The sequence below is a fragment of the Rhyacophila brunnea genome, unplaced genomic scaffold (assembly GCF_057557595.1).
Source record: "Rhyacophila brunnea isolate RB1 unplaced genomic scaffold, BYU_Rbru_1.0 scaffold_15, whole genome shotgun sequence".
Classification (NCBI taxonomy): domain Eukaryota; kingdom Metazoa; phylum Arthropoda; class Insecta; order Trichoptera; family Rhyacophilidae; genus Rhyacophila; species Rhyacophila brunnea.
The window spans coordinates 38,316,797-38,342,795 of NW_028232806.1; the positions used below are offsets into that span (position 1 = coordinate 38,316,797).

At 33.1% G+C, this 25,999-nt stretch overlaps 1 protein-coding gene across 1 annotated transcript in view; it reads left to right on the plus strand.

Moving 5' to 3' along the window:
- nolo (ADAMTS-like no long nerve cord) overlaps positions 1 to 25,999 on the plus strand; it is a 704,571-nt gene that overhangs the window by 395,963 nt on the left and 282,609 nt on the right. The window contains exon 3 of the mRNA XM_085942742.1: positions 17,979 to 18,122. Coding sequence (XP_085798868.1) covers positions 17,979 to 18,122 — 144 coding nt within the window. The remainder of the gene's footprint in view (positions 1 to 17,978; positions 18,123 to 25,999) is intronic.

Sequence of the window (25,999 nt, forward strand, 5' to 3'; positions counted from 1 at the left end):
CTGTTGCTAAAGATCCTCAGTAACATTATATTCACCTCAATTAACTTCTTCATCTTTTTCGTGTAAATTTTTGTCGTCTTGGTCCCTTTATTAGATTAACACTATAAACACAATACCACCTCGTACGAAAAAGCAAGGAAATGGTTATTAATAATAATAAAAAAACATTATAAACACTTGTAAAAGCTTAATTACATTGGCAGTCGTGCAGATCCAACCAGATCTAATGCCGGGTCCACACTGGCAACATGACGCGCGACAACCTCGTTAAATTTTACGATAATTATCATACTTATGGTAAAATTTAACGAGGTTGTCGCGCGACATGTTGCCAGTGTGGACCCGGCATAACGATCCACGCCGACCGTCGGCACCAACGTCTACACTATTTGTAATTACACGCAACGATTCGATCGCGTTGGTCCTTGCTATTGATTGGTTTAAATTTAAAATAAACATAGTGTTGCTATTATTAGAAATATAGGTTGACCCAAAACTATTTCTTCGTTAGATTGGTGGCTACACTGAACAGTTTACCCGCGCAATTTTACGTCAAAACTCAGCTGTCAAACCTAGCGGGCGCGTGTTCGGATATTTTCATACATTCTCGACAATATTCGCTTGCTAATGAATGGATCGAGATAGACGGAAATAGAATTTGTTCCAATTTGCCCACGATCGCTCAATAATCCCGGAAAACCATAGATAATAGATAGCCAGACGTAATCTGCCAATGTAATTTAAACATAATAATTATTCGTGGGGTTACTGCCAAAAGTTGTTAAGTCTTGAAATCATGTTTCACAATATGCCCTCTAAAATCAGACATACCTAAAGCGTCAATGACATTGAGCTACTTTACGAGCTGCTTGTTGGCGAATTTACAATCTGCCTGTAAAGTCGCCCAGCGTCATCATCGAACAAGCTAACAAGCAGATTGTAAACAATCTACCGAGAAAAGTTGAAAGCCGTTCAACTTTACATGCCACACGCCGGCGTGTGGGCCTACTGAATTTGCGCAGTAGAGCGTAGTAGCGACCTCCCGATAAAAAAACGAACTATGTTCTATCAAAATAGTCGCAGAGTTGTGACTTCTCAGCGAGTGGACAGTTTTGTGTGTCACAATTGTAGTAGCTGAAACGCCGCTTTTAAATTCGCCAACAAACAGCTTGTAAAGTAGCTCAATGTTATTGACGCATAATGCTAATTTTTTTATGCGTTTAATGGCATTTTAATATATTTCACCTAATATACGGTAATTGACGGTGTTGAAAAATCAGCGTTTGTAATATTGGCATCGCTTACATTTCCGCAGTTTTCCTTAGTGTTGTTATTTTAAGTTGGATTCAGATTGAAATGTCTAGTTAGGCGAAACACGTACCAACCGATGCGATGTCAAGTGCGGCAGAATGCATTGTTTGGTACAAATACAAGCGGTCAGATTCATCTGATAATTATAAACTCAACTTCCTACTAATTGCGACACGAGCTATATTTAATTATTCTACTCATTAATTCATTAAGCATTTATTCTACGACTCTGCGAGTAGTTAGTGGGAAGTGGTTGGAGTGCCAGACCCCATATTGTATTTACCGTTCACGACATGCGAGAAAGATCTACCTGCCGCATATTAACGAAATGCTTTAAATCGAATGTGGCAAAAGTGTATGGGGATAAACATATCAATCCGTGTCATTGATCAGCGATATTAAATACATTACTGAAATTACAAATTCTTTAATATCAATTTCCGGTAGTGTCCAATTATGGCAAACTCAATAAATAGCTTAGTTAGTTGTCATTTGACTGTTGAACATTTTAAACTTGCAATTTTATAATGATCAAGTATTTAAATAAATAAATGAATATTAAGACACTTCTATGTGATAAATGAAAACTATAGCTTTTATCTATTTAATTATTTTTTTTTCAATTTATTTTCAATTTATTAATTTTTTAACATATTGTGGACATTACAAATTATAAGTTTAAGACGTTCACAATATGACATTTAGAAACAAACAAATATAAAACAGTGTTACATAAAAAAAGAGATAGGTCAGTAGTTAAATTACACCCGGTGTACAAGGGTACTACCAAGGGTAACCGGATGAGTTAAGCAGACCCTATTTTAAGAATTTATAAAACAACTATTAGTCAACACTGCCCAGAATGGCAGAGTTCTCATTTATATGTCGTATAAGTCGAAATATACGTAGCTAAACAAAAATGAATCATAAGTGCGAGTGAGTAAGCATTCGGCACGCTTATATCTCTGCTCTATACGTTAAAGTAAGATAGAATTTCAACGGCTGAATTAAGTACTTTTTGTAAACGTAGCCGGTAAATAATATGGATTTGACTGATTACATTCATTTAAAAACTGCGAGCACGTATTGCTGAAATTTACTGTTTTTGTGTTAAATATAAAGTTAGTGATAATTATTTTTACTTGTTTTAGTAGAACACAAAATGGTTAACTATGTTGTGTTTAAATTTGGTAGCCATACTGAGAAGCAACACGATGGTAAAACGTTTTATAGTTAAGTTGATAATAATAAAATCGAGGTTCTACTGTGCATTATTACATAAGAAACACGGCTTCTTTTTGGCGAAAAATAGGCGCTCTCTATATATATTATTACTATGAGTATAATTTTCATCTTCAGCTGGACTCAAAGGTGTTCACTAGCTTCTTCAACACTTCTTCTTTGTTCCTAATTTATCGCTGGCATGCACATCCGCAAAATGTGGCAAGTGATAATTCCAGCCCATTGATAACTTTTAGATTTGAATACAATACCTAGCAATTAATTAAATTTTTTAATATATACTCAAAATACTTTTATTTTCACTACTGCATTATGTCATTTTTGAACTGCATATCACAAAAGTTATGTTTTACATCGCAGTTACTATGTCATACATCTCTTTCTTTTCGGTCGTTCCATTTTTCTTCATCTTTCCGTAATGTCGTGTTAATATGCCATTACATAAGTCTCTATGAAAAAAGATGAAATGGTAGTTTTCCTTTTTCGTAAGACGCGTTCACAATGTCGTTGTTATCTTGCCACAAAATGAATGCACCTCAAAGAGCATACTGTGCTGCTACCGTAACGACTTGACCCCGGCTTGCAGTGATACAAAACCTCACATAGCTGCTTGTTTATTTTATATATATATATATACATATTATCCCAGCTTTGTTCTTCGAGCAATTTCATCGTGCATGCTTCCGTCTATAGGCATCTGCTGTCCGAGATAGACGTAGCTGCTGACTTGCTCGAGTTGGGTGCCATTAATATAGATGGAGTGCTTTCGGACGTCTGAATAGTATCTTCAAGAGTGACCTACCATTATGTCTTAAGCGTAGGGTGTTCAACCAATGTGTGCTACCCGTGCTCACGTATAACCCTCAACACGAGAGATGTCCAAAGGCTAAGAGTCGCACAGCGAGGCATGGAGAGGTGTATGTTGGGCATCACGCGAAAGGACCGTAAGAGAAACGAATGGGTTAGGAAGCAGACAGGAGTACGCGATGTAATAGATGTTGCCAAACAGCTGAAATGGAGATGGGCGGGGCACATTGCTCGCCGAAAGTACGGCCGCTGGATAAATGCCGTCATCCAATGGTACCCAAGGGGCACGAAATAGCTACAGGATCGCCCTAAAAGCCGCTGGATTGACGAACTGGGAAAGTTCGGCGGAAATACGTGGCAGCGAACGACACAGGACCAAAAGAGTTGGAAGAAGCTTGGAGAGGCCTTCATCCAGCAGTGGATTGACCCCGGCTGATGATGATGATGATATAAATATTATATGAAATATTTATTGTATATTAATATAATATCCAATTTTGTATTCAATAAATAATTCACAAGATGTGAGAATGTAACGTGTCAGATGTTCCAATTGTGTCGCAGGTAAATAGGTATCACTGGTTAAACCTATGGGCAGGTCATCACTTTTGCGAGGCCTCGTTGTTGTAGGTGAAGACCGCTGTGATTGCGGATGACCAGGAGATGTAGATGGAGAGTCGTGATTTGATGGTTGCTCCGATGGATGTTGGAGCGAGTTTTATTTGCAGTGTAAACAGTCGGTACAAGAGTATGTTACAGTAGTTATGTTACCATACTTATAATACGGTTCCGATGTCGGATCACGGTAGAATTATATGTTATGCGGAGTGATTCCGAGATTGAGATACTAACATACCGGGAACTTGTATTCGAGTGACATGTCCAATTAATTATGATCCGCTATTTACTGACGTACTCACAATCAAAATAATATCTTGAAAAGAATATTTAGGAAATAATTATTGTAATTGAGTCAGCTACTATATGGAGTTTGCGTCATCGGATGTAGCTGACTTTGTGGAAAAATGGATATCGCGGAAACAATTTGCAGTAAGCTATTTACTGAGTTTACAATAATTGAGAAGTTTTGATACCATGAACTAGTATTATTTAGATCAGTGGTTCTCATGGCATATTTCTAGGTGCCTACTATGATTGGAGAACAAAACACATATAAATATCAATCTAAACAGCAGTATTCTTTATTTACCTACTATTTTTTCTGTGATATCTGAGAAGAAATGAAAATAAAATTCAAAATTTTATTTTATATTATAAGTGCTAACATAACTGTGATACCCTATAGTTTTCGCCAATTAAACAAATTATTTCAATCAGGTATATTATTATGGAATTGAATGTCACTAATCGATAAGATAATATAAATTTAATTGAAAACCTTTAACAGAATATAGCGGACAAAGTAAAGCAGTTTTCTAGTATTGTATAGCCCAATATAAACTATCATTTAGGAGCTTATTTTGGGAAAAATAATAATCCAGATTAAATTAATTAATAATATTAATAATGTCATTTTCCATATCAAAATTGTCAATATTATTATACATAAATTAGAGAAGTATCACAAAAAATGTTTAAATGTTTTTCTCTTTTTAATGCCGGCCTCTATCGAAGGAGGTTGGCCACCAACATGCAGTAAACTTCTTTATCCAGGGCCAGTCATACCAAGAATATCCAATACCTTGGATACTGAACCACTCATAAAGGTTGCATAGCCAAGAGAATCCCTTTCTGTAAGAATGTTTCTGTTGCCTTCTACTATAAATTCAAATTCAAATTTATTTATTTTACATTATTGAACATAATAAATTATAAATTTAAAGCGTTTACAAAACGACATAAAATGAGTGTTAACATTTTTTCAAATAAAAATACAGAGCAATGTGAGTTAATAATACAGTAAGAAATAAAATAAAATAACAAAAATAAAAGTAGATGGAAGCACACAGAATGAACTATTGATAGACCCTATCTTAAAAACTTAACGTCCACCTAAATTCACCCTCACGTAAGTGGAATATATCAATATCCGAAGCGATTTCATTAAACGTGGTTATTGCCCTCCCAATTGGCATTACCAATGGCAGGTTAGGTCTGCAGTAATCAACCCATGATAGTCTTCAGTATTCTTATTGTTTATTCATGTAATGTCAAGACTTTCACCCCGTATATGAGTATGGGCATGATGTAGCACCTGATCGCGCTCTATTGAGAACCCAAAGCTATGTCTCGATGCCATATATTTAAATATAGATACTTGAAATAAATCATTCATCGGTAAATTTTATATTGTCAGTAAACTTTAAAAAATGAAGGATTAAAAGTAATATTTTATTTATTCTCTACTTAATGGCTCACGTGCGGGTCAAAATGGAGATTTCATAGTATTTTCAGAGCATAAGCCTGGACATTCTTTAAACGTTGTAGATAATTTATTTATATAATTATGAAGTCTTATTATCCTTTATATTTATTTTAAACATTTGATGACTGCATAAAGTATTTTTATTACATAAAATAGTATTCTTTTAAACCTCTCGATCTAATGTTTTAGAATATAGTCATATTTCAGTACATCCATGTGCAGTGGTGTTAAGATTTTTTTAGATTTATCTTATAAATGACAGGTTTTATAAATGAGTTTAAAAAATAATAAATCTAAAAAATCTTAACACCACTGCACATTAATGTACTGAAATACGACTATATTCTAAAACATTATATCGAGAGGTTTAAAAGAATACTATTTTACGTAATAAAAATACTGTATGAAGTCATCAAAAATGTTTAGAATAAATATAAAGGATAAGAAGGCTTCAAAATTAATCTACAACGTTTAAGGAATTTCCAGGCTTATCCTCTGAAAATTCCATAAAAATCTCCATTTTGACCTACGTGGCGCATGTAGGCCCTTAAGTCATGTAAGTATGGCTGATTGCATATGTACTGTTCTTTAATACTAAGATACGGCTATCTCCCTTCAACAAGGACTCTTTACCTCTGTTAGAAACGATACTATCTTCTCGTTGATAATACAATAATATTTGGCAAGAATATATACCTAAATTAGAAAATGTGTCTCAACACTGCAATAATGATGACACAACCAAGACAGGAGCGAAACAAGATGTATCTTTGCCCGTGTAATGAGGGAGGACGCGCAACCAGGGTATGGGGCGCCATTGTTGGCCCGGAGAGATGGCCGAAGGTGGAGCACGCCACATCAGTGTTAAGGGAGAGATGTGTGATTTGAAAGAGAAAAACCAACAATAAAAAACACACACAAAACAAATAACATGCACGCGAAGGAATGATTGTGTTTCAGGCCCATTGTGCCTTAATAAGATATCTTTGTTGTGCTGAAATGTTTATTGTCTCTGGATTTATTCTGGAGAGGTTTTATTTGGGGTTCTTTAGCATTGTTTGTGATGGTTTTTATTTTTTATTTCTTATTACTGTGGCCATAATCGTGATAGTACCGAAGGTCGCTCTAAACAAAGTAAGAAACTTGTTTCAATCAATCTTAACACTGTCCAATAGTTTCGAAATGATCCGTAACGGTACGCGACAGACGCAAATACGAATGTAAAAATGTAAGCAATCGTCACAATGTTTCAACTAGGTAATCATTTTAGAACAACATTTAAACTAAACGCACTTTTTTACTGGGTCAACTAACTCGGTATATATTTTATATATTTATTTTTGAAGTTATGCTTCTTTTGACGCGTTTGGGAAATCAGATCAGAGTGTATTTTTGGCGTGTGACATGTAACACAAAAAATTATTTTTCACACGAAAAAAAACGCACTCGATTGGATTCAAACCACCGATTGTTTGGTTATCATCCGAACAACCTTAACGCCACAGTATGATACTGCAATCGTGACGATTATACAGTATGATATTATAGTTAAGAATTGTTCCGTTGCCTAGGCAGCGAATTTATTATTGTCGGCCATTTGCAATTCCTTACGTAAACAAACAATTAAACGCCAAAGTGACAGTTGGTACTTTAAAAATAAAAACAACGAGAAACCATTATATACTTTAGTAATATAAGTTAAAGTATATAGAAATAAACCAACGGCGTTCCAATAAGCGGTCCTTTTTCTTGAGTGTGTAATTTAACAAGATAATTAAGAGCTAGTCAAAGAATCTAGTTTATCACAAGTTTTGTTTTTGTTTTGTTACGCCAAAGAAGTATATCTTCTAACGCGCATTCATAAGTACACACACCGATTTTATGATTTCAAGCGTAGTGTTTGAAAAAATTTGCACATAAAAAATATAATATGTTGATACTTTGGTGAACTTATGGATCATTTTTATGATAAAGAAAATATTACGATCATACTTCAATTAATATCTTAACAATAATTCAATAAATAAAATAACTAGGTATATAAATAGTAAAATGAGTGTAATAAACTGTCGATTACCGCTTTTATTTCTTCAATATTATTTAAATGCGAAAGTTTGATTTTCCATGTGACGTACCTTTAAAAAAAGTGTGCACATTATTGATAACTAAACTAAAATTAAATATTTAGTTTCAATTCATATACATATAATATATCGTCCCCTCAATATTACAACTAGATAACTCTGATTTTTTCATTGTTGGGAAACTGAAATTTAAATTTTACTCGATTTACATCAACCTAAGCAATAATTATTATTTAAAATAAAAATGGAAAATTGTGCTTGTCTAATTGGTAACAATTAAATAATGTTCAATTGTATGAAAAAATATTGTAGATAATATAATTATTTTATGTATTTAATGCATTTATGGTTTTAAAGTTTAATATTTTCAAACCTAAAATTAATACAGCCCCATTAACTTCTGACTTACCTACCTAGTTTTATCATTTTGTATAGAAAGAAATGTAGAATTATATTCAATAGCTATCTAAAAAAAAGTAAAAATCAAGTTATCTAGGAAAGCTGTAGTATTGAGGTGATTATAGGTATATGTTTCAATAAGAATATTTTGTTTATAAGAAGTTTTTTGTACCTACAAAAAAGTGTCACGAAATGCTACGATAGTTTTAACCTTAAAAGAAAGCTTATATTATTTGCATTCATTGTTCTTATAATTACCTACTATGCACTAACTTTTAAGTTATCGTTCCTTTACTTCTAATTATTGTTACTTTGAAATAACTAAACTTCAATCCTTCACATAAGATAGTAATTAGCACGTGATCTAATACAAATATGAAATTATAACTTCCACATTTGAACAATAATTTGAACCGACTTGGTTTATAATTGTTGGATAGAATGTACGATTGTAGTTTTGCTTCGCAATATAATCACATTATTTAAGTTGTGTAGTTAGCGATATCTGCTCTTACTCTAAATTGCATTAGTGAAAGTTATCTATGTATTTTATAAAAGAGGAATTCCAGGATTTTTGAGACACTATTTCTCATAACAAACATATTATGAATAAAACAAAATACAATTATTTGAAAAGATATATAATTATGTTTAGTTAATATCAGTGGCGAAGGGTGGAGGTAGACTGTTAATATCCAACATAAATAGTGCACAGTAAATTTTTCATCGTTTTTATATAAATAAGACTGCAATGTGTAGATAGAGTTTGTTAGTTTTTAAAATTCAACAAAACTTTTCCTTTCTAAGCTATAGTAGATATAAATCTTTTTGTTATAATATTATAATAATTACAAGATAAAGTGAACGTTTTATATAAAATGTATTTAAATTTTCTGTTGAATTATTATGCTCAATGTGCTCAAACTTGTACTTGATATGAAGTAAATAAAAAACAAACAAAAATATAGAATACTGAAATGTCATTTTGATTTTCATAGGAACGCACGTATATATTAATAATTTAATTGCTAAGACCACCCACTTAGCAACCAATAATAGTGGAATGGATTACGGATTTCTTGCGGAATAACTTTTCATATAAAACAGAATTAACTGAGAATGAATTCAATTCTACTTAAATATGGCTAAAAGTAATAAAATAATGCATTGGCATCGTGTTCTAATATATTCTAAAAGTTTCAAATGTCTAGCTAGTCGGGAAGTTAGTTAAAAATCGATTACAAGATTTGTACTGGATAAACAACCACCGGACTAACAAGAATACGAGCTAATAAAACGTTGTAATACAAAATATATATAGAAAACTACACTGTTTCAGATATTAACCACCAAATGAGCATGACGAAATAAATGCCTTCAGCTATTCTGAATGCAAATACCGCTAGAGTTATTTAAAAGGTTAGTCTTTTGATGAAGTCACGATCCTCATCGTCATTCAGGAGTTTGACTTCATTGAAAGGCTAAAAAGGTAAACGACAAAGAAGAATAGAAACCGTGTATCTTACATTGCCAACTAAACATTTTCTCAAATGGATCGTTTCGGGCAATTGATAGAATATTAATTAGGCAAAGGTGTCCCACCATTGTGCTTCATTGTAAAAGATAAATACTTTCCAATCAATCCGCCTGATAAAGGTTTGGGGAAAATGGGGGTGATTAGAAGAATGTAGATGAAAGAGGCAGTGGAAGTACTAAAGACTTAAGGGTGGCTAATGGGGAACTGTGGGTGGGGTGAGACACAATAACTTAGAACAACTAATCTCCGCCCATTTGGCTCATACGGACAGAACCAAATTGGTGTAAAGGATATGCCTAATTTTCTTTTGTGTATTTTAACGAAAACTTTAAAATAAAGTTACGATTGTATGATAAAATATAATTTAATCGATAGTATGGATACAGAGTTGTAGGAATAAATCTGGATCTATGTGGGGTTTATGTATTAATTTAGAAGGCAGATTATTCCCATGATAAAATTATTAATTAACAAATAAATGTGTCGCTAGATTTCAAAATCAGCCAAGTCCACCTTTAGGTATTTTTGACTTTTTTGTAAATTGCTGAAGAACTACTGCTTTCTAACATTTCTGCATTATCGAAATGTGAAACCTTAGACTATAGATACATCTAGACGCTACCCATTGCATTGCTAAATGAAGCTGCGTGCTGTGCGTTTGGTTTGTGGGCAAGCGACCGCATTCGTATTTAAATGTTCGAGACCATAGACCATTTCGCTAATGCTCGCACTAGACGCTCAGAATTAAAATATATTTTTCTATTTTTTTACGTTATATAGTATTTTTAAGCGGTCAAAATGAAACCATTAGGTAAAACTATCCATAATTTAAGTTATTTTAAAGAAACACGGTCACTTGATATTAAAATATATAATAATATACAAATAAATTATCACGAACATGTATCAACTTACCTATGAAACGTAATACCATCTTTCTGCTTATCAGTACGGCTACCACATTTTAATATAATGCACAGAACCATCTTTTCTACTTAATTAACTAAAAATATTTACCACTGAATTTATGTTTAACACAAAAAATAGCAATTTTAGCAACACGGTTATCGACGTTTAGTTAAGCAATACGGTAATATTTGGCGGCTACACCGTAGCAAACCATCTCCCACATCTGTAAACCTTTTATCTTACTCAAGCGCGTGTCGCAGAGATTGAAAGGGTGCCGAATACTTTATCACTCGCACTTATGCATCGTTTTTGTTCAGGCCTTCTGTGGAACTAATTAATTTTAAATATACTCGAAATAATATAAACTTTCTGTATACTTGGGAAAACAGAAAGCTGTTTTTCTCCTATTCATCTATTATGGACTTGGCTGATTTTGAAATCTAGCGACACAAATATCAGGTCAATCAAATTCTAATAAAAATAGGAAGCAAAAATAATCTTGAATCCCTCTTTTTCAAAGCGAAAATTATTTTAGAAAATAAATTAAACGATAAAATAAAGTTATAATTTTTTTCTTGATGATTGGCATGTGTACGATAATACACAAATGTATAGAGAGGTAAGCAGGCAATAAATCTAAAAGTCTTGAAGGAAGAATGCGACAGAAAATAAACAATTAATGAATTGTTATGAAACCGATATTATAGATAATTACTTTAAAAATATTTTAGTAGACTTGAACATTTCCTTAGTATTTTCTTTTTCTATTTATTTTCGTAAATAGACTACGAAATTATGCCATAAAATTTTCATAAATTCATAATAATTTATAATTTGTGTTTAGCGCCTTCAGAGAGAAACCCGTATCGTAAAATATCGTAAAATATCGTAAATTATGTGGTAAATACCAAGAATAATATTACTTATATCATTTTTCCACCCTGTCACGTCCCAACATAGGGCAAGCACAAGTTCGCGCCACTTCCCTCGGTCCATCGCCAACTCTTGCACCTCCCGCCATGACAAACCTGTCGCACGTCGGAATAAGAATAAGAAGAAGACTTTTTTATAAAATGCAATTTTTTTAGTTACTTATAAATAAAAATCATGTTCAACATTGTTTTAAAATCTAAGAGTTACTGAAAATAATGTTTCCGTGTGAACAAAATCAACAAAAACTTTCTAACCGAGCAGCGCAATGCGCCCGGAAAAAATACAAACCCAATTCACTGCAGTGAATTTTTTCTTGAATTAATCTGGAAGTTCCAATCCGGTCGCGACTTTTTGCACGGCTGCTTACGCGACAAATTAATGAAGTGAAGTGGTCTGAACTCTACCCAGCCTCCCCTCGCCATTTTCCTCAGTGCGCGTCGCCGCTGCCTACCTTAATTTTAACGCTGTGCTTGCACATACAAATTTTTATGTTTTCATTTCTTAATTTTACATGTCCAATAATTAATTAAACTATTTTTTACTCAATCAATAATACACAAGTTTTAATAATAATTGTTAAAACCGTATATGGAACACCTCAAAAACATAGGTACCTACTGGTTGTAATAATTTAAGTGGACTGTATGGATGGTTGGATAGGAATGGCGAAAATGTAATCACAATATATTATACTAACCTTGATGTTGTCTATGGATGTTAAGAATTTCGCTGTGTGCACTAACTTGATGACTATATTATACCTAGCATAGCGAAATTCCCGCAATACTAACATAATAAAATACTAACACATCTAATTACATGCATAACATTCATAGGAATCAATAATATTAATATAAAAACATGCGTGTGCGTTTCTGTATATACACACGTTTCTATAAATAACAAGCTTGCTAACAAACTAATTAGCAAGTTCACGTAGACATTATAACTAAAATATTTGGTGAGAGCCGGGCGTCGGTTATTTAGGTAATTGACATTCCTCGATTTAATACATGGTTGAGCTTTTTAAGTGGACTGTAATAATTTTGACGGAAGATGAGGAGGTCGGATCTAGGGGTGGGGGCGATGGAACAAAATGCCAGACACTGGCCTTTGTGATGATGTATGATGGCTCCGTGGTCTGGTTTCAACTTTCACTCGAGTATCGGTATTGTTGTTTTGGGTCACCCGGTTCGTACACTCACGCAATTTGTGACACAGGTATAAGTGTGTATGGATGATGATGATAGATTATGAATGAGTCTGTATCTATTGAGTCAATCACTTAAGCGACTGAAAGCTATTAGAAGCCCGCACGCGTCCGGTATCGAGATGCAGCTGAATGTTATTTGTAACACCATCTCTCTTGACCCGTAATTGCTTATTGATTGTTTGGTGATTAGGAGGTGGGTGAGGAGATAAGGAGTGGAATGGGAACATAAATGGCCCAACTAATACACAAAAACGAATAGTCAATAATAACGAAAGTTCATAAGCATTTCATATATGACCTACTAGTTTAAATTGTCGTAGTTAGATATGAGGGTCGTATCATAATTGGTTTTAATGCAATCAAAAACAGTTTTCCATCAGATACATTTTCCCTATATTTACATTTTTTCAATCTTTTAAAAACCTATTATTACGGTCTCACTGTTAGTTACATGTATATAATACATACATAACACATACATCATCATCATCATCAGCCTGAATCTATCCACTGCTGGATGAAGGCCTCTTCAAGCTGCTTCCACTTCTCTTCTCTTCTGTGCATTGCGTTGCCGCGTACTTCCGCAGAACTTTATCTTTCATCGATCCAGCGGCCTATAGGTCTACCTTGCGGACGTTTTGTACTTCTTGAATACCACTGGATGACTAAATTTGTCCAACAATGGTCTCTTCTTCGAGCTATGTGTCCAGCCCATCTCAATTTAAGGCATTTAATAAACCCTATTACATCGCAAACCCGTGTCTGCTTCCTTATCCACTCATTCCTCTTTTTGTCCTTTCGCGTAATGCCCAGCATGCACCTCTCCATACCACGTTGTGCTACTCTAAGTTTCTGGATCTCTCTTTTACTTAGGGTCCATGTTACGAATATGTGATCACGGGAAGGACACACTGGTTGAATGCGCTTTAGGCACAGTGGAAGGTCACTTTTGAAGACATTATTCAGGCGGCCAAAAGCACTCCAGCTTAGCTTTACTCTGCGAACAATTTCATCAAATATACATCCATCTATAGACATCAGGGAACTCAGAAATAATGGGAACTGGAATACATAACGGGTAAAGCGATAGCAGGTAACCGACTCGAGTAAGGATGAATCCGGGTTAAACTTACACACGTGTCAATAATACGTTTTAGGTCGAATACTGAAAACTGCTCTCGGTTTATGCATTTACGCTCATTTAATGTTGGTGTATTACACACACCATTGCATGTGCATAATGCGTGCTTCATTTTCGTAGGACACTCACACATTCAAAATCCTGCTTCACCACGCGGCGTATTGAATATGGCCTATCGGTATTCTATTTATTATCTGTTCTGTGATAGACATATACAATCTATATATTAATATATCAATACATACACAATACATAATAATTATTGTGTTATCCCGGGCGTATATGAGTTAAGAAAAGTCGCTACTGAGGTCTTGGCCGCAAGCTAGCACAAAAGAATATAACCACCCCTTCACCGTCTTCAGCTTTTCTTCTCCATACAACATAACTTACCAACAGTAGGCACCCACCTTCCTACTTCAACGAACTAAATACAGTCACAATATACTTACCTACTTACTTTCATGAATAACTAACTTAACATAGAAAGGCACGGTGGATGTTTAAATTAATTTATTGTACATTTAATGCGTAATGGATAGTAATAAAGATACGATTTTTCTTAATTTATTTATAAAAACATAATTTTGACATAATCATCATCGTTGAATAATTTACAGACAATTCCTAATTCAATGCGCTGATAAATCGCCACTTTTTATTACAACGTTTTTATTAGCTCGTATTCTTGTTTGTCCGGTGGTTGTTTATCCAGTACAAATCTTGCAATCGATTTTTAACTAACTTCCCAACTAACTAGACATTTCAAACTTTTAGAATATATCAGAACACGATGCCAATGCATTCTTTTTATACTTTTAGCCGTTTTTAAGCAGAATTCAATTCATTTTCAGTTTATTCTGTTTTGTATGTAAAGTTATTTCAGAAAAATCCGTAAAAAGTAAAAGAGTTGCTAAGGGGGTGGTCCTAGCAACTAAATTATTAATATACACGTGCATTACTATGGAAATCAAAATGAAATGTCAAAATGACATTTCAGTATTCTATATTTGTTTGTTTGTTTGTTTTTTTATTTAATCAAGTACAAGTTTGAGCATATTGAGCATATAATTCAACAGAAAATTTAAAAATGTTGTATATAAAAGTTCTTTTTATCTTGTATTTATTTGTTCAGCCCTTCAATGAATCATGTAACATTATATGCTACAGATTGATGATAATAACAGCCTACCACCACCCTTCGCCACTGGGTGATATATATTGAATAATTGTGTTTATCATATTGAAAATAAATGTCATATCGAATTAAATAGGTACTAAAATTATCTACTGAATTATTTTTTGGAATATAATAATATGGTAAAAGAGGTAAATTTAATAAAATCTCGACCATTGTACCTAGACGAGAATCAAATAAAACTGTAAATATGTGGAAAGCCTAACACACATATTATTTGATATACCACTGCAGTCTCGTGATTGCTTTTTTATTGTTTCTAGTGTATTATCCCGTTCGTTTGAATAATGTTAAAACAGGCATTTTATACAATTCTTGAAATCAAAAGACATTAGTATTTAACATACTTAGTGGATACAAATTTTTAAATCAAACCAGCATACTCATGAGATATCGTTGAAAAGTTGAATGTCTTAAATTGTATCTCTCTTTACGTGTATTCTTTACGTGAAATTTGTGGGAAGGTTTCAGCTTAACGGCCCACGTGCTCGTCGTAGGTCAAAATTGAGTTTTTATTGTATTTTCAAACCATGATCCTGGACACTCCTTAAACGTTGTAGATATTCTATTTATATCATTTTGAAACCTTATTATCCTTTATAGTTATTTTAAACATTTGATGACTGCATACAGTATTTTTGTTACATAAAATAGTATTCTTTTAAACCTCTCGCTCTAATGTTTTAGAATATAGTCATATTTCGGTACATAACTGTGCAGTGGTGTTAAGATTTTTGACATTTATTAATTTTTAAACGCATTTATGAAACCATTAGTATAATTTATTACGAGATAATTTTTGTAAAATATTCACGATAAAAAATTATATTTATAATCTCTGTGATCCCAAATTTGACAAGAGTTAGGCATTTTATCATTCAAAAAATCGGCAAGATTAACACATTTGAAGATGATTCTAAAGATACTTCTTATAAGCTATGTCTTTGACCATTCAAGTGTGATAAACATCTTATGAATAATGTTTGCTTTATAATAATTATTGACCTAAGAATAAGGTAGTGTTTTTTTGAAATACGCCATTTCTTTTGTCATTCCTCAGTAGTTAAGCTACAACATACGGCCGTAGCCATAAATTGACAAACTATAATTGAAGTAGGGAGTAAAATGATATTGACGCGTGTGTTTGAACATGTACCGTTTAAAAAAAAAAAATCGGTTAGGTACATGTTCAAACACGCGCGTTAACATAATTTTACTTCCTACTTTAATTATAGTTTGTCAATTTATAGCTACGGCCGTATGCTGTAGCTTAGCTACTAGGAAATGACAAAAGAAATGGCGTATTTCAAAAAAACACTACCTTATTCTTAGGTCAATAATTATTATAAAGCAATCATTATTCATAAGATGTTTATCACACTTGAATGGTCAAAGACATAGTTTATAATAAGTATCTTTAGAATCATCTTCAAATGTGTTAATCTTGCCGATTTTTTGAATAATAAAATGCCTAATTCTTGTCAAATTTGGGATCACAGAGATTATCAATATAACTTTTTATCGTGAATATTTTACAAAAATTATCTCGTAATAAATTATACTAATGGTTTCATAAATGCGTTTAAAAATTAATAAATGTAAAAAATCTTAACACCACTTCACAGTTATGTACCGAAATATGACTATATTCTAAAACATTAGAGCGAGAGGTTTAAAAGAATACTATTTTATGTAACAAAAATACTTTATGCAGTCATCAAATGTTTAAAATAACTATACAGGATAATAAGGCTTCAAATTTATATAAATAGATTATCTTCAACGTTTAAGGAGTGTCCAGGATCATAGTTTGAAAATACAATAAAAACTCAATTTTGACCTTCGACGAGCATGTCCCCCCTTATGAACAAGATTTTTCTTAGAACACCTTTGTCGGGGGGATGAACGTGATGTTGTTCTTCCCCCGATGTTATGTTTAATCGTCAAAGGTTGCTTGATGTGTGAGTGACATGGTATGCTCGGGTAGATATTAAAATATACACGGAGTTGGTATTTTCTTGGTTTTATATTGTAGTAATAAATTAAGGATAAACACGGCACAAAGTAATGACTGTCACATTAGATTTAGTTTGAGTTGAAAGGTTTACGTTGGTTTGGAATTTAGCTACGGTGCGCGACACATTAACAGTAGGGCTTGTCGACTACATTGTAGGAAGGCCGAAAGACAACTGTTACATATTCATTTGCGTTATTGTCTATGGTATATAAATGAACATAGACAATAACATGTTGGTTGTAGGGTTATACGAAGCCTCTGCACCTCGAAAAAAACTTTAACAATGCGCGCCATGGAACGAAAAAATCGAAAAGTACTGAAGTATACAATAATTAAAAATTGAAAAGAAAAAACATGTTACCTATACGCTAAAAATATAATATAAAACAATAATAATATAATTGACTCATAGTCAATTATATTATAAAATAGTTTATATTTATTTATACTATAAAACATCACATCCACCCTGAGATGGGGTAGTATAAAGTTAACTGAGTTACGAGTGATATTAGTGTGAATATGAAAATTAATCCTTAAAAGTGAACCCACAAAAAGATAAGTGGAAGGGTTTTTTAGAAGAAAAATAGTTCTTCGAGTATATAAGGATTACATTTATAGCATATCTAGAAGAAAATGTATGGAAAATTTATTTTGATTGAAATCATCGTAAGGAAATAATCCATGTCCCTAAATACGAAAATTACTAAAATACTTAAAGTTCACACTTATTCTTCTTCATTAAAATTTGCATCCTGTTAAAATTGAGAGATATTTTAATGTATATATTATGTTTTGTTCCAGTGGCGTGGTGGCTGGTCCCAGTGGTCCGAATGGTCTGTGTGCTCTCGGCCTTGTGATGGTGGAGTATCTCGACAGCTCAGAAGGTGCTCATCACGCGAGGGTTGCCGAGGGGAACCTGTCAGATACAAAATATGCAACATGCAGGTATGTCAACCATGTTTAACATTGATATCGTCGCATTTACCAACGTTACAAGTACCTTGTTCGATTCATAAGGGTTAACAAATTAATACTATAGATTTTTAAAACAACCCATTTTATTTTTCGGATTCCCACAAAAATGTACATTTGTGTTTAGTATTGTTTGGCAAATCAGCATGTAAAGATACACAGTTGTACAACGTATAATAATTGTTAACGTATATTAATTATATTTTCATTTCTTGTAAAATAGAATTCTACCAAGTAAATGCTAACTCAATTAATTAATAGTATAATAATTGTTAAAATTTAACATTTATCTGTATATTTTCCTTTCGATAATTCGTCAAATGATTATTTTCCGACTGCATTTCTACAAGGCATGCTTACTTTTCACTCTTGAATCTCGTCGGTCTCTTCTGCTCTTGAAACACTTTTGCTTGTTAGCGCGAGGGATGGTTTCCAATCCTGGTGTCCTAATGAATTTGAATTTACATGCGCCTGTCAATTACCTACGTGGTCGCAGCCATGATTTATTCTGGATCGGAACCGTTTCCTCGTGTCAAGCCTATCAGGCACAATTACCGAGATGTGCTAGATTAGTAAATGCGCTCCCTAAAGACGTAGACATTTTCAGTGATGCATTTTGTTTTTGAAACTTTATTTAACTGTAGAAAATTGTATGTTTTTTGTTTTCAAAATTTTAAATTATTGTACTTAAGTATGTTTTGATTTTTTTTCTGTTATTATTATTATTATATTCTATATTCTCTTCTTCTCTCTTGTGAGGGTAATATTTGTTATAATGTAAATCTCATGTTGTGTAGGTACGTGTTGAAATTAGATTTGTTATGTCCACAATGTTTTGTATTCTTAAATAAATAAATAAATTACAACAATAATGAATCTATTCGAGCTACGTTTCGGCATTACGTGAAATTTATGATCAAAATAATAGTAAATAATAAAATTAGAAACTCAAATGGTAAAGTTTGTGATGTTCTTCAATCCAACCCGTCAAAATACGAAAGTACCTACTGCGACAAATATCAACGTTGTGAATAAAATGGTAGATGAAAATCCAGAACAATCAATTACACGTCATTATCAAGGATTTTCTTATGGCACTACACGAAATACCCTTCATAAAGATTTGCATTTGAAGACAAGAACTTAAACCGAATGACTGTTTGTTGATTGGGCTTTAGATCAACTTGAAACAGACCCGTTATTTCATGAAAAAAATCATCTTCAGCAATGAAACTTACTAACACATTTATTTTATATCAAAAAAATTACCGTATTTTTTTAAAACAAAAATGGCAATGCAGTTTTGATTTTTCCTGGCATGAATTAGATGATTTTGATCTGGAAGATAAGTAGTTCCGACAAGATAGTGCAAGATGCTATAGGTACAGCTCGTGATACAATCAACTTACTGAAAGAAAAGTTCTGTATATATTATATATCTCTTATTTGATAACTCTATATAACAGTTCTGTACAAATTTTAGTATTCCACGACACGCTTGCAAACTTTCCATCAAGGAATCTAATGTAATTTTCGTACAACAGCGTCATAGTAAAATATATTGCATTACACACTCGTTTCATAATCTGTAAGCGCGATGCAAAACCGCACACCAACGCAACGAGTGACGCTGAATCTCTATTCAAGCTTCAACCCTCCAAATTGCATAGCGCCGTTGCCTTATGAAAAGTTACAGCGGTTCTCCAGTACAGTGGCGTACTTATAAATATGAGATATATTATACATACATGATATTTCTCATTTGCTAGAGCATAGTAGTTTTCTGTTATATCTGCGCATCTATTCTAGACCGCTATCGGCAGCTATCGAGTGTGGTTTTTCATTTTTTGTATCGAAGTATTGGCACTTATTGTAACAATTACAATAAGTTTGTTGTAACCATAGATGTATTAAAAGTAAAAATAGGCAACGATTTGGCTTCCTCATACAACTGAATGAAGCATGCCGACAACAGCCGATAACTCACGAGAAATGGCGACGCGATAAAAAAATGCAGGGCATCACGGAGGATTTACTTTGGTCATTATAACGTACCCATATACTAATAATGTTAACGTGGAAATTTTGCCGCAAATTGATTACCAGCCTATTTCACCATACTTTTTCACCATACTTTTTCACCATACTTGCCGGCTTCACCATACTTTCATATACCATGCCGCCCCTAGGTTGTAACCCCTATCCACGATGGCCGCGCGGCTTATACGTTGGCCTATCGCATTCTGGGTCCCTGGTTCGAATCCTGAGTCTGGGAAGTACACATATTGTTTTTCAATTTGTGTACGAGTCAGAGCTTGGATCGAATAGTTTGAGCAAGTGGTTAACATCCATTTCTCGTAAAAACAAAGTCTGTTAATACAAACCTCCACTCTATTGAGGCTAGGAAATCCAATCCCGAGCCAAAATTCTGATCCCGGGATTTCGGGATTACAATTTGACAATCCAGGGATCAGCATTTTTTTCTATTGTTAATATAAAAATTTTATATTTACAAATAACATTGATAAAATCGGTGAAAAATAAATCTAGTATAATTTATACTATTTAAGACATTATTTATTGTTAATATTATATACGTTCAATCTTGGAAATACATAAGTTTATTGGAGTAAATAATATTGTAATATAAATATTAATGTTGATGAGATTGCTGTTTTTGACAGTAAAGACTTAATGAATGGGCTAGCGAGATTTAAAATAGTAAAGCAAATCATGGTGTACCTACTTATGGCCTTTCCGCTTCATAAATCTAATTAGTCAGCCAAATATGAAACTGCCGTAAATCGTATGAGATCATGGTGGAATTACTTTGTTAATAGAGCGAAGCATTGTTTTTTTCCAATCTTTCTCATTTTTATTAATTTATGTGAAAAAATTAAATTAATTGGCAACTTATACATGGAGATAAATCAAACTTCATTCAAACTCAGTTTATTTCTAATGTAGTCATTTCTTACTAAAAGTATTTTTCTGTAATATTTTCGTTTTTATTTATTTTCTATAAAAATTGATAAAAAAAATCAATCCCGAAAGTTTCGGGATTATGTTTATCAAGCTCGGGATTCATAGGTATCGAAAATACCTCAGGATCCCAGGATTGGAATCCCTAATGGAGGCCCATATGATCTTATTAGGATCAGAACTTTGTCGGATGATGAGTTTTTGTAATTGTTACAGAAAGACGCAGTTCGTCGAGCATATTTCACCATGAAATAAGTTATATATAATATGTCACAAAACCATTTAAATGCGAAGGTTGTTTACAGATGTTTGAATTGTATTCGATTTAAAAAGAACATTAATCTGACGTTGAACAAATATTCGATTATAACATTATGATCATTTACAGTTTTTATTGGAAATATCTTAATTACACTTAATACCATTATGCAGTGGCGAAGGGTAGAGATAGATTGTTAAGATCCGTCATAAATAGTGCACACTAACCTTTATCAGTCATACGTATTTGTTTTCATTGAAATAAGACTACAATAAATTAACAGGTGCTGTCGGTTAGTTTTAAAAATTCAATTAAACCCTGCGAAAACCAAGCCATAAGAAATAGATAATAGTCTAAATATATATTTATCCATAAAACATCTAAAACTATGCAATTAAATCATACATAATATTGGATAATTTATTGATAGAATAGTATTTTTTATCTATTATAGTTTGGTTTAGACAGGGCAGGGCTTAATTAAGTTAAAAAAAATAACCAACAATAATATGTGTATTCTTATAATGTATTCAAATAAGTATGGATGAAAAAATGTGCACAATTATGTCCTATCGCTCAAAATATCCCAAAACTATTATGGTTTGGTTGAGGTAGGTTTTAATTGATATTTTAAAACTAAACAACACCATCTGTAAATTGTAGCCTTAGTTCGATAAAAACAAATAGGTACGTAATGGCTAACAAAATGTAATGTGCACTATTTATGGCGGATCTTAGCAGCCTACCTCCATCTTTCGCTTTTGCCATCATGTATGTTTTAAATAATCATCGTATTTGTCCAAAAATCATTACGTCTTAAGAAATGGTACTGTTCGGTTATGAGGAATACAGCGGCAAACACGTTTTGAAAATACCCGATATACTGGATTATTTGTTAGTTTGGGTTATTTTTGGTTAGGTTAGGTTGGGTTAGGTTAGGTTAAGTTAACCTCACAAATAATCCAGTATATCGGCTATTTTCAAAATGTGTTTGCCGCTGTATTCCTAATAGTCGAACAGTACCGAATTATCTACAATGATTTTGGTGTAATCATGTTTTCTTAGCACAATATTTTTGTTATTATTTTAAAAGACTGTACGTCACTGATCGCAGACACTCATGAATATTATGCAAATGCTTAGGAAAGAAAATACAGGTGGTTGGCTACAGTAATCTGTTACGAAAAAATGTATATTGTGTGTTTTGTAATGAATAATGACATACTGAAAAACTCGACTACTCTACGTGTCCCGATGTCATAATATCAAGTGTATTCATTTGTTAATGTCGGTGTATTTTGTTGGTTTATAGTATTTTAAAACAACATTAATTTAATAGGGTGTAGGTATATCATTAAAGTGATTTTTTTCTATTACCAAAATAATCAATGCAGCTGATATACGGTTTAATAATGATTGGTTACGCTTTTTACAGTGGACTATAATTGATTTTAATGGAATGCTTGTGATAATGGATATGGATGCTGGGGGAGGAGTTATGTTAGTACGTATCCGGAAATTTGTACGTAAACAGTTCACCGCAGGACACTTATTCGTGCGCCGCAGTACGTGAAACATGAGTTTGTGTAACATTTAATCAAATGACGAGTTCTTCGTTGAACATGTCACAACATGTGGAGATGTCTTTACTAGGTTAGGTTAGGTTAGGGTTAATCTAATTGGAACAGTACTATTTGCAAACTATCGCACAACTTACATATTAGGATGCCAGGCACTAACCTTATTGCTGTTAAGACGATACATCAGTGAAACGGCAAATAATTTTCAACTATAGGCGCGACGAAATTTTGGACTCGCTGGCATTCGGAGAGAGAACGTCGAGCTGGGAATACGTCAATTTATTTCGTGATGGCGACGGGGCTATTTATTCTTAAATCATGTAAAGATGACTAAAAACGTTACCCATTTACTTGAAAAAGAAAACATGTCAATGAATATATTATTATAGTTACTAATAGAACAATAAACAGAACATTAAATGGACGCATGTTGGATTTATATGACAAATTATAGTTCGTTTGGCATGCGTCATTTGTACCCGCGACCCGCGACCCGCAATCCGCGCATCGCCTAGCCACGATATTTTGAGACCGTGCCTCAATTGGTATATCCTTAATGCAGACTGCGTAGTAGGTACTACTAATATCAGGTCTTGTTTAACACAAGTTCTTCATACTCAATTAATTAATCAAACGTAATCTAACAACGATGAAATTTTTCCATATTACTCAACTGTATCAAAGTTCACGGCTGTTTCAGTTCTGAGCATAATATATTCTCTATTCCATTCCTATATTCCGTATTTAATTTAACGAGATCCAACTTTCTCAAAATGTGAACGTCGAAAGTTGGTTTGCCATTTGAGAACCGCTATTATTATAGGCTATTATTGTGCGGAGAATAGGCTCCACCCTAATAAAAGTAGAAAGCTCCATTATTATCTGCGGAAAATTTCTACAAAACTTTTTATCAACTTTTTTGAAACGCTGCAGGTATTTTTTCCGGAGTCTACCTTCCAAAATATGCTTCAATTTAATAGACATAACCGGAGCCTTATTTTATATTTAGATTTTTTTTTATTATTACTTATTTTGACCTTAAATATTGTCGAACATACATAATTTTCAAAACACTTCCGAGAAAATATATTATAGCCAATAGAAAAAAATCTTTTTTTTGGGTGCCCAAATGCCCAACGAAGGTCAAAACGGAAATTTTATGGTGTTTTCAAAGCATTAGCCTGAATATTCCTTAAACGTCATAGATAATCTATTTATATAATTTTGAAGCCTCCTTATCCTTTATATTTATTTTAAGCATTTAATAACTGCATAAAGTATTTTTATTATATAAAATAGTATTCTTTTAAACCTCTCGATCTAATGTTTTAGAATATGGTCATATTTCAGTAGATCCATGTGTATCCATGCGTAGTCTTGTCCATCTTCTCATTCATTGGTGTGGTATTTCCGCGTCATTCCCAACATACACCGACGTTTCGCTACTCGTAATATTTCGACCAATTCAACACCCACTGCGGCCGCGCGGCTTAAGCGTTGGACTATCACGCCGTGGGTCCCAGGTTCGAATCCTGGGTCTGGCAAGTGCACATATTGTTTTTCAATTAGTGTGTCAGTCAGAGTATGGACCTAATAAGTTGAGCAAGTGGCTGACATCCATTTCTCGTAAAAACAAAATCTGTTAATACAAACCTCCACCCTGTAATTGTCTATTATAGCACTAGTAGTACACATTGATTGTATTTTTAATATACTGTTCAGACCCCCAAATGCGCTCTATATCAATTTGGTTCTGAAAACAATGTCCGTTAATTGTCATTATATTATGTTGTCCGAAATGTAGTTGATGATCCGCTCAATTTGAGTGTCGTCAGATTAGAATCTCTTTATGAATCGGTATATATGAAATATAATTAATTGTATACAATCACAATCAAAAACAGTTTATATTTTACTCAACATAGTCACGCTGACTTTTTAACTTTTGCAACTATAAAATAAATTCATTTAAAATATTAAATAGTAACATTCGATGTAATATCATTTCCAAACCATCCTGAATAGAACTACATGTAACGACCAAGAAATTCTATTCAGCAAAAATCGTATGCCTACGAAAGCCATTTTGAGTTCAGCAAGGCTATTAAAATAATGATTATTTTTTCATATTAATCATCATCAACTGGTATTTATTTAATCCCAAATAAAACTCTTGATAAGTATATTTTATAGTTTACAAATTAAGTTTATTCTAATTAATTAAACGTAATTTCTTGTTATGAATAAACTAACAAAAAAAACGAATTAAATTAATACGGTTCGGGTAGCCATGTCAAGTTTTGCTACTAGCAACACCGAAAGGCAACACTTCGTGATTAGATAATCTTATTTCATATCTGTGTAAAGGTGTGTTTACACGGTCTTAGTTATTAGTTACTAATGATTTGTACTAAACCCCTTAGGCGCAGTAAAATTATGTCGTCATTTTATTCATAGCTATAATCTAATGAGGTTAACAAATCGATATACATGCACATATTCATTATCCATAAAAAGTGATTCTTAACCGGCGACCCTTGGAATACTATTAATCTGTCAACTTATTATAATTAGTGTTTCCCGAAATTGTCAGCATTTCAAAAAAAAGTATGTGGTTGGGCCGATTATGATTCCAATCCAATCCTTAAACCCGCACAAATATCTCATACCTACTATCCTCATTTATTGCTGTCATCCAGGCGCTTAACTATTTAACGAGTCATCAGTTACCCGTGATTGATACAAAGGCAGTTATTCATGTCAATTTGATACAGCCTGACCGTCGTCCAAGCAATAATTCAATTCGAGTCTCATTGAGTGATACCATTTCTTGTGACGTAACAACCGTAAACGCATACAAAGTGACTCATCAAACGAGTATTATTTCAAGTGTCATAATTAACCCCAAAACCCCAGTGTTCCGTGATTACATGACCCGGTATCTACTCCAGCCATAAAACCGAACAACACTAAGGTTAGTGCCCGGATCGACTCCCGTTTATACCGCCCCCTTCCCGATCATCCACATA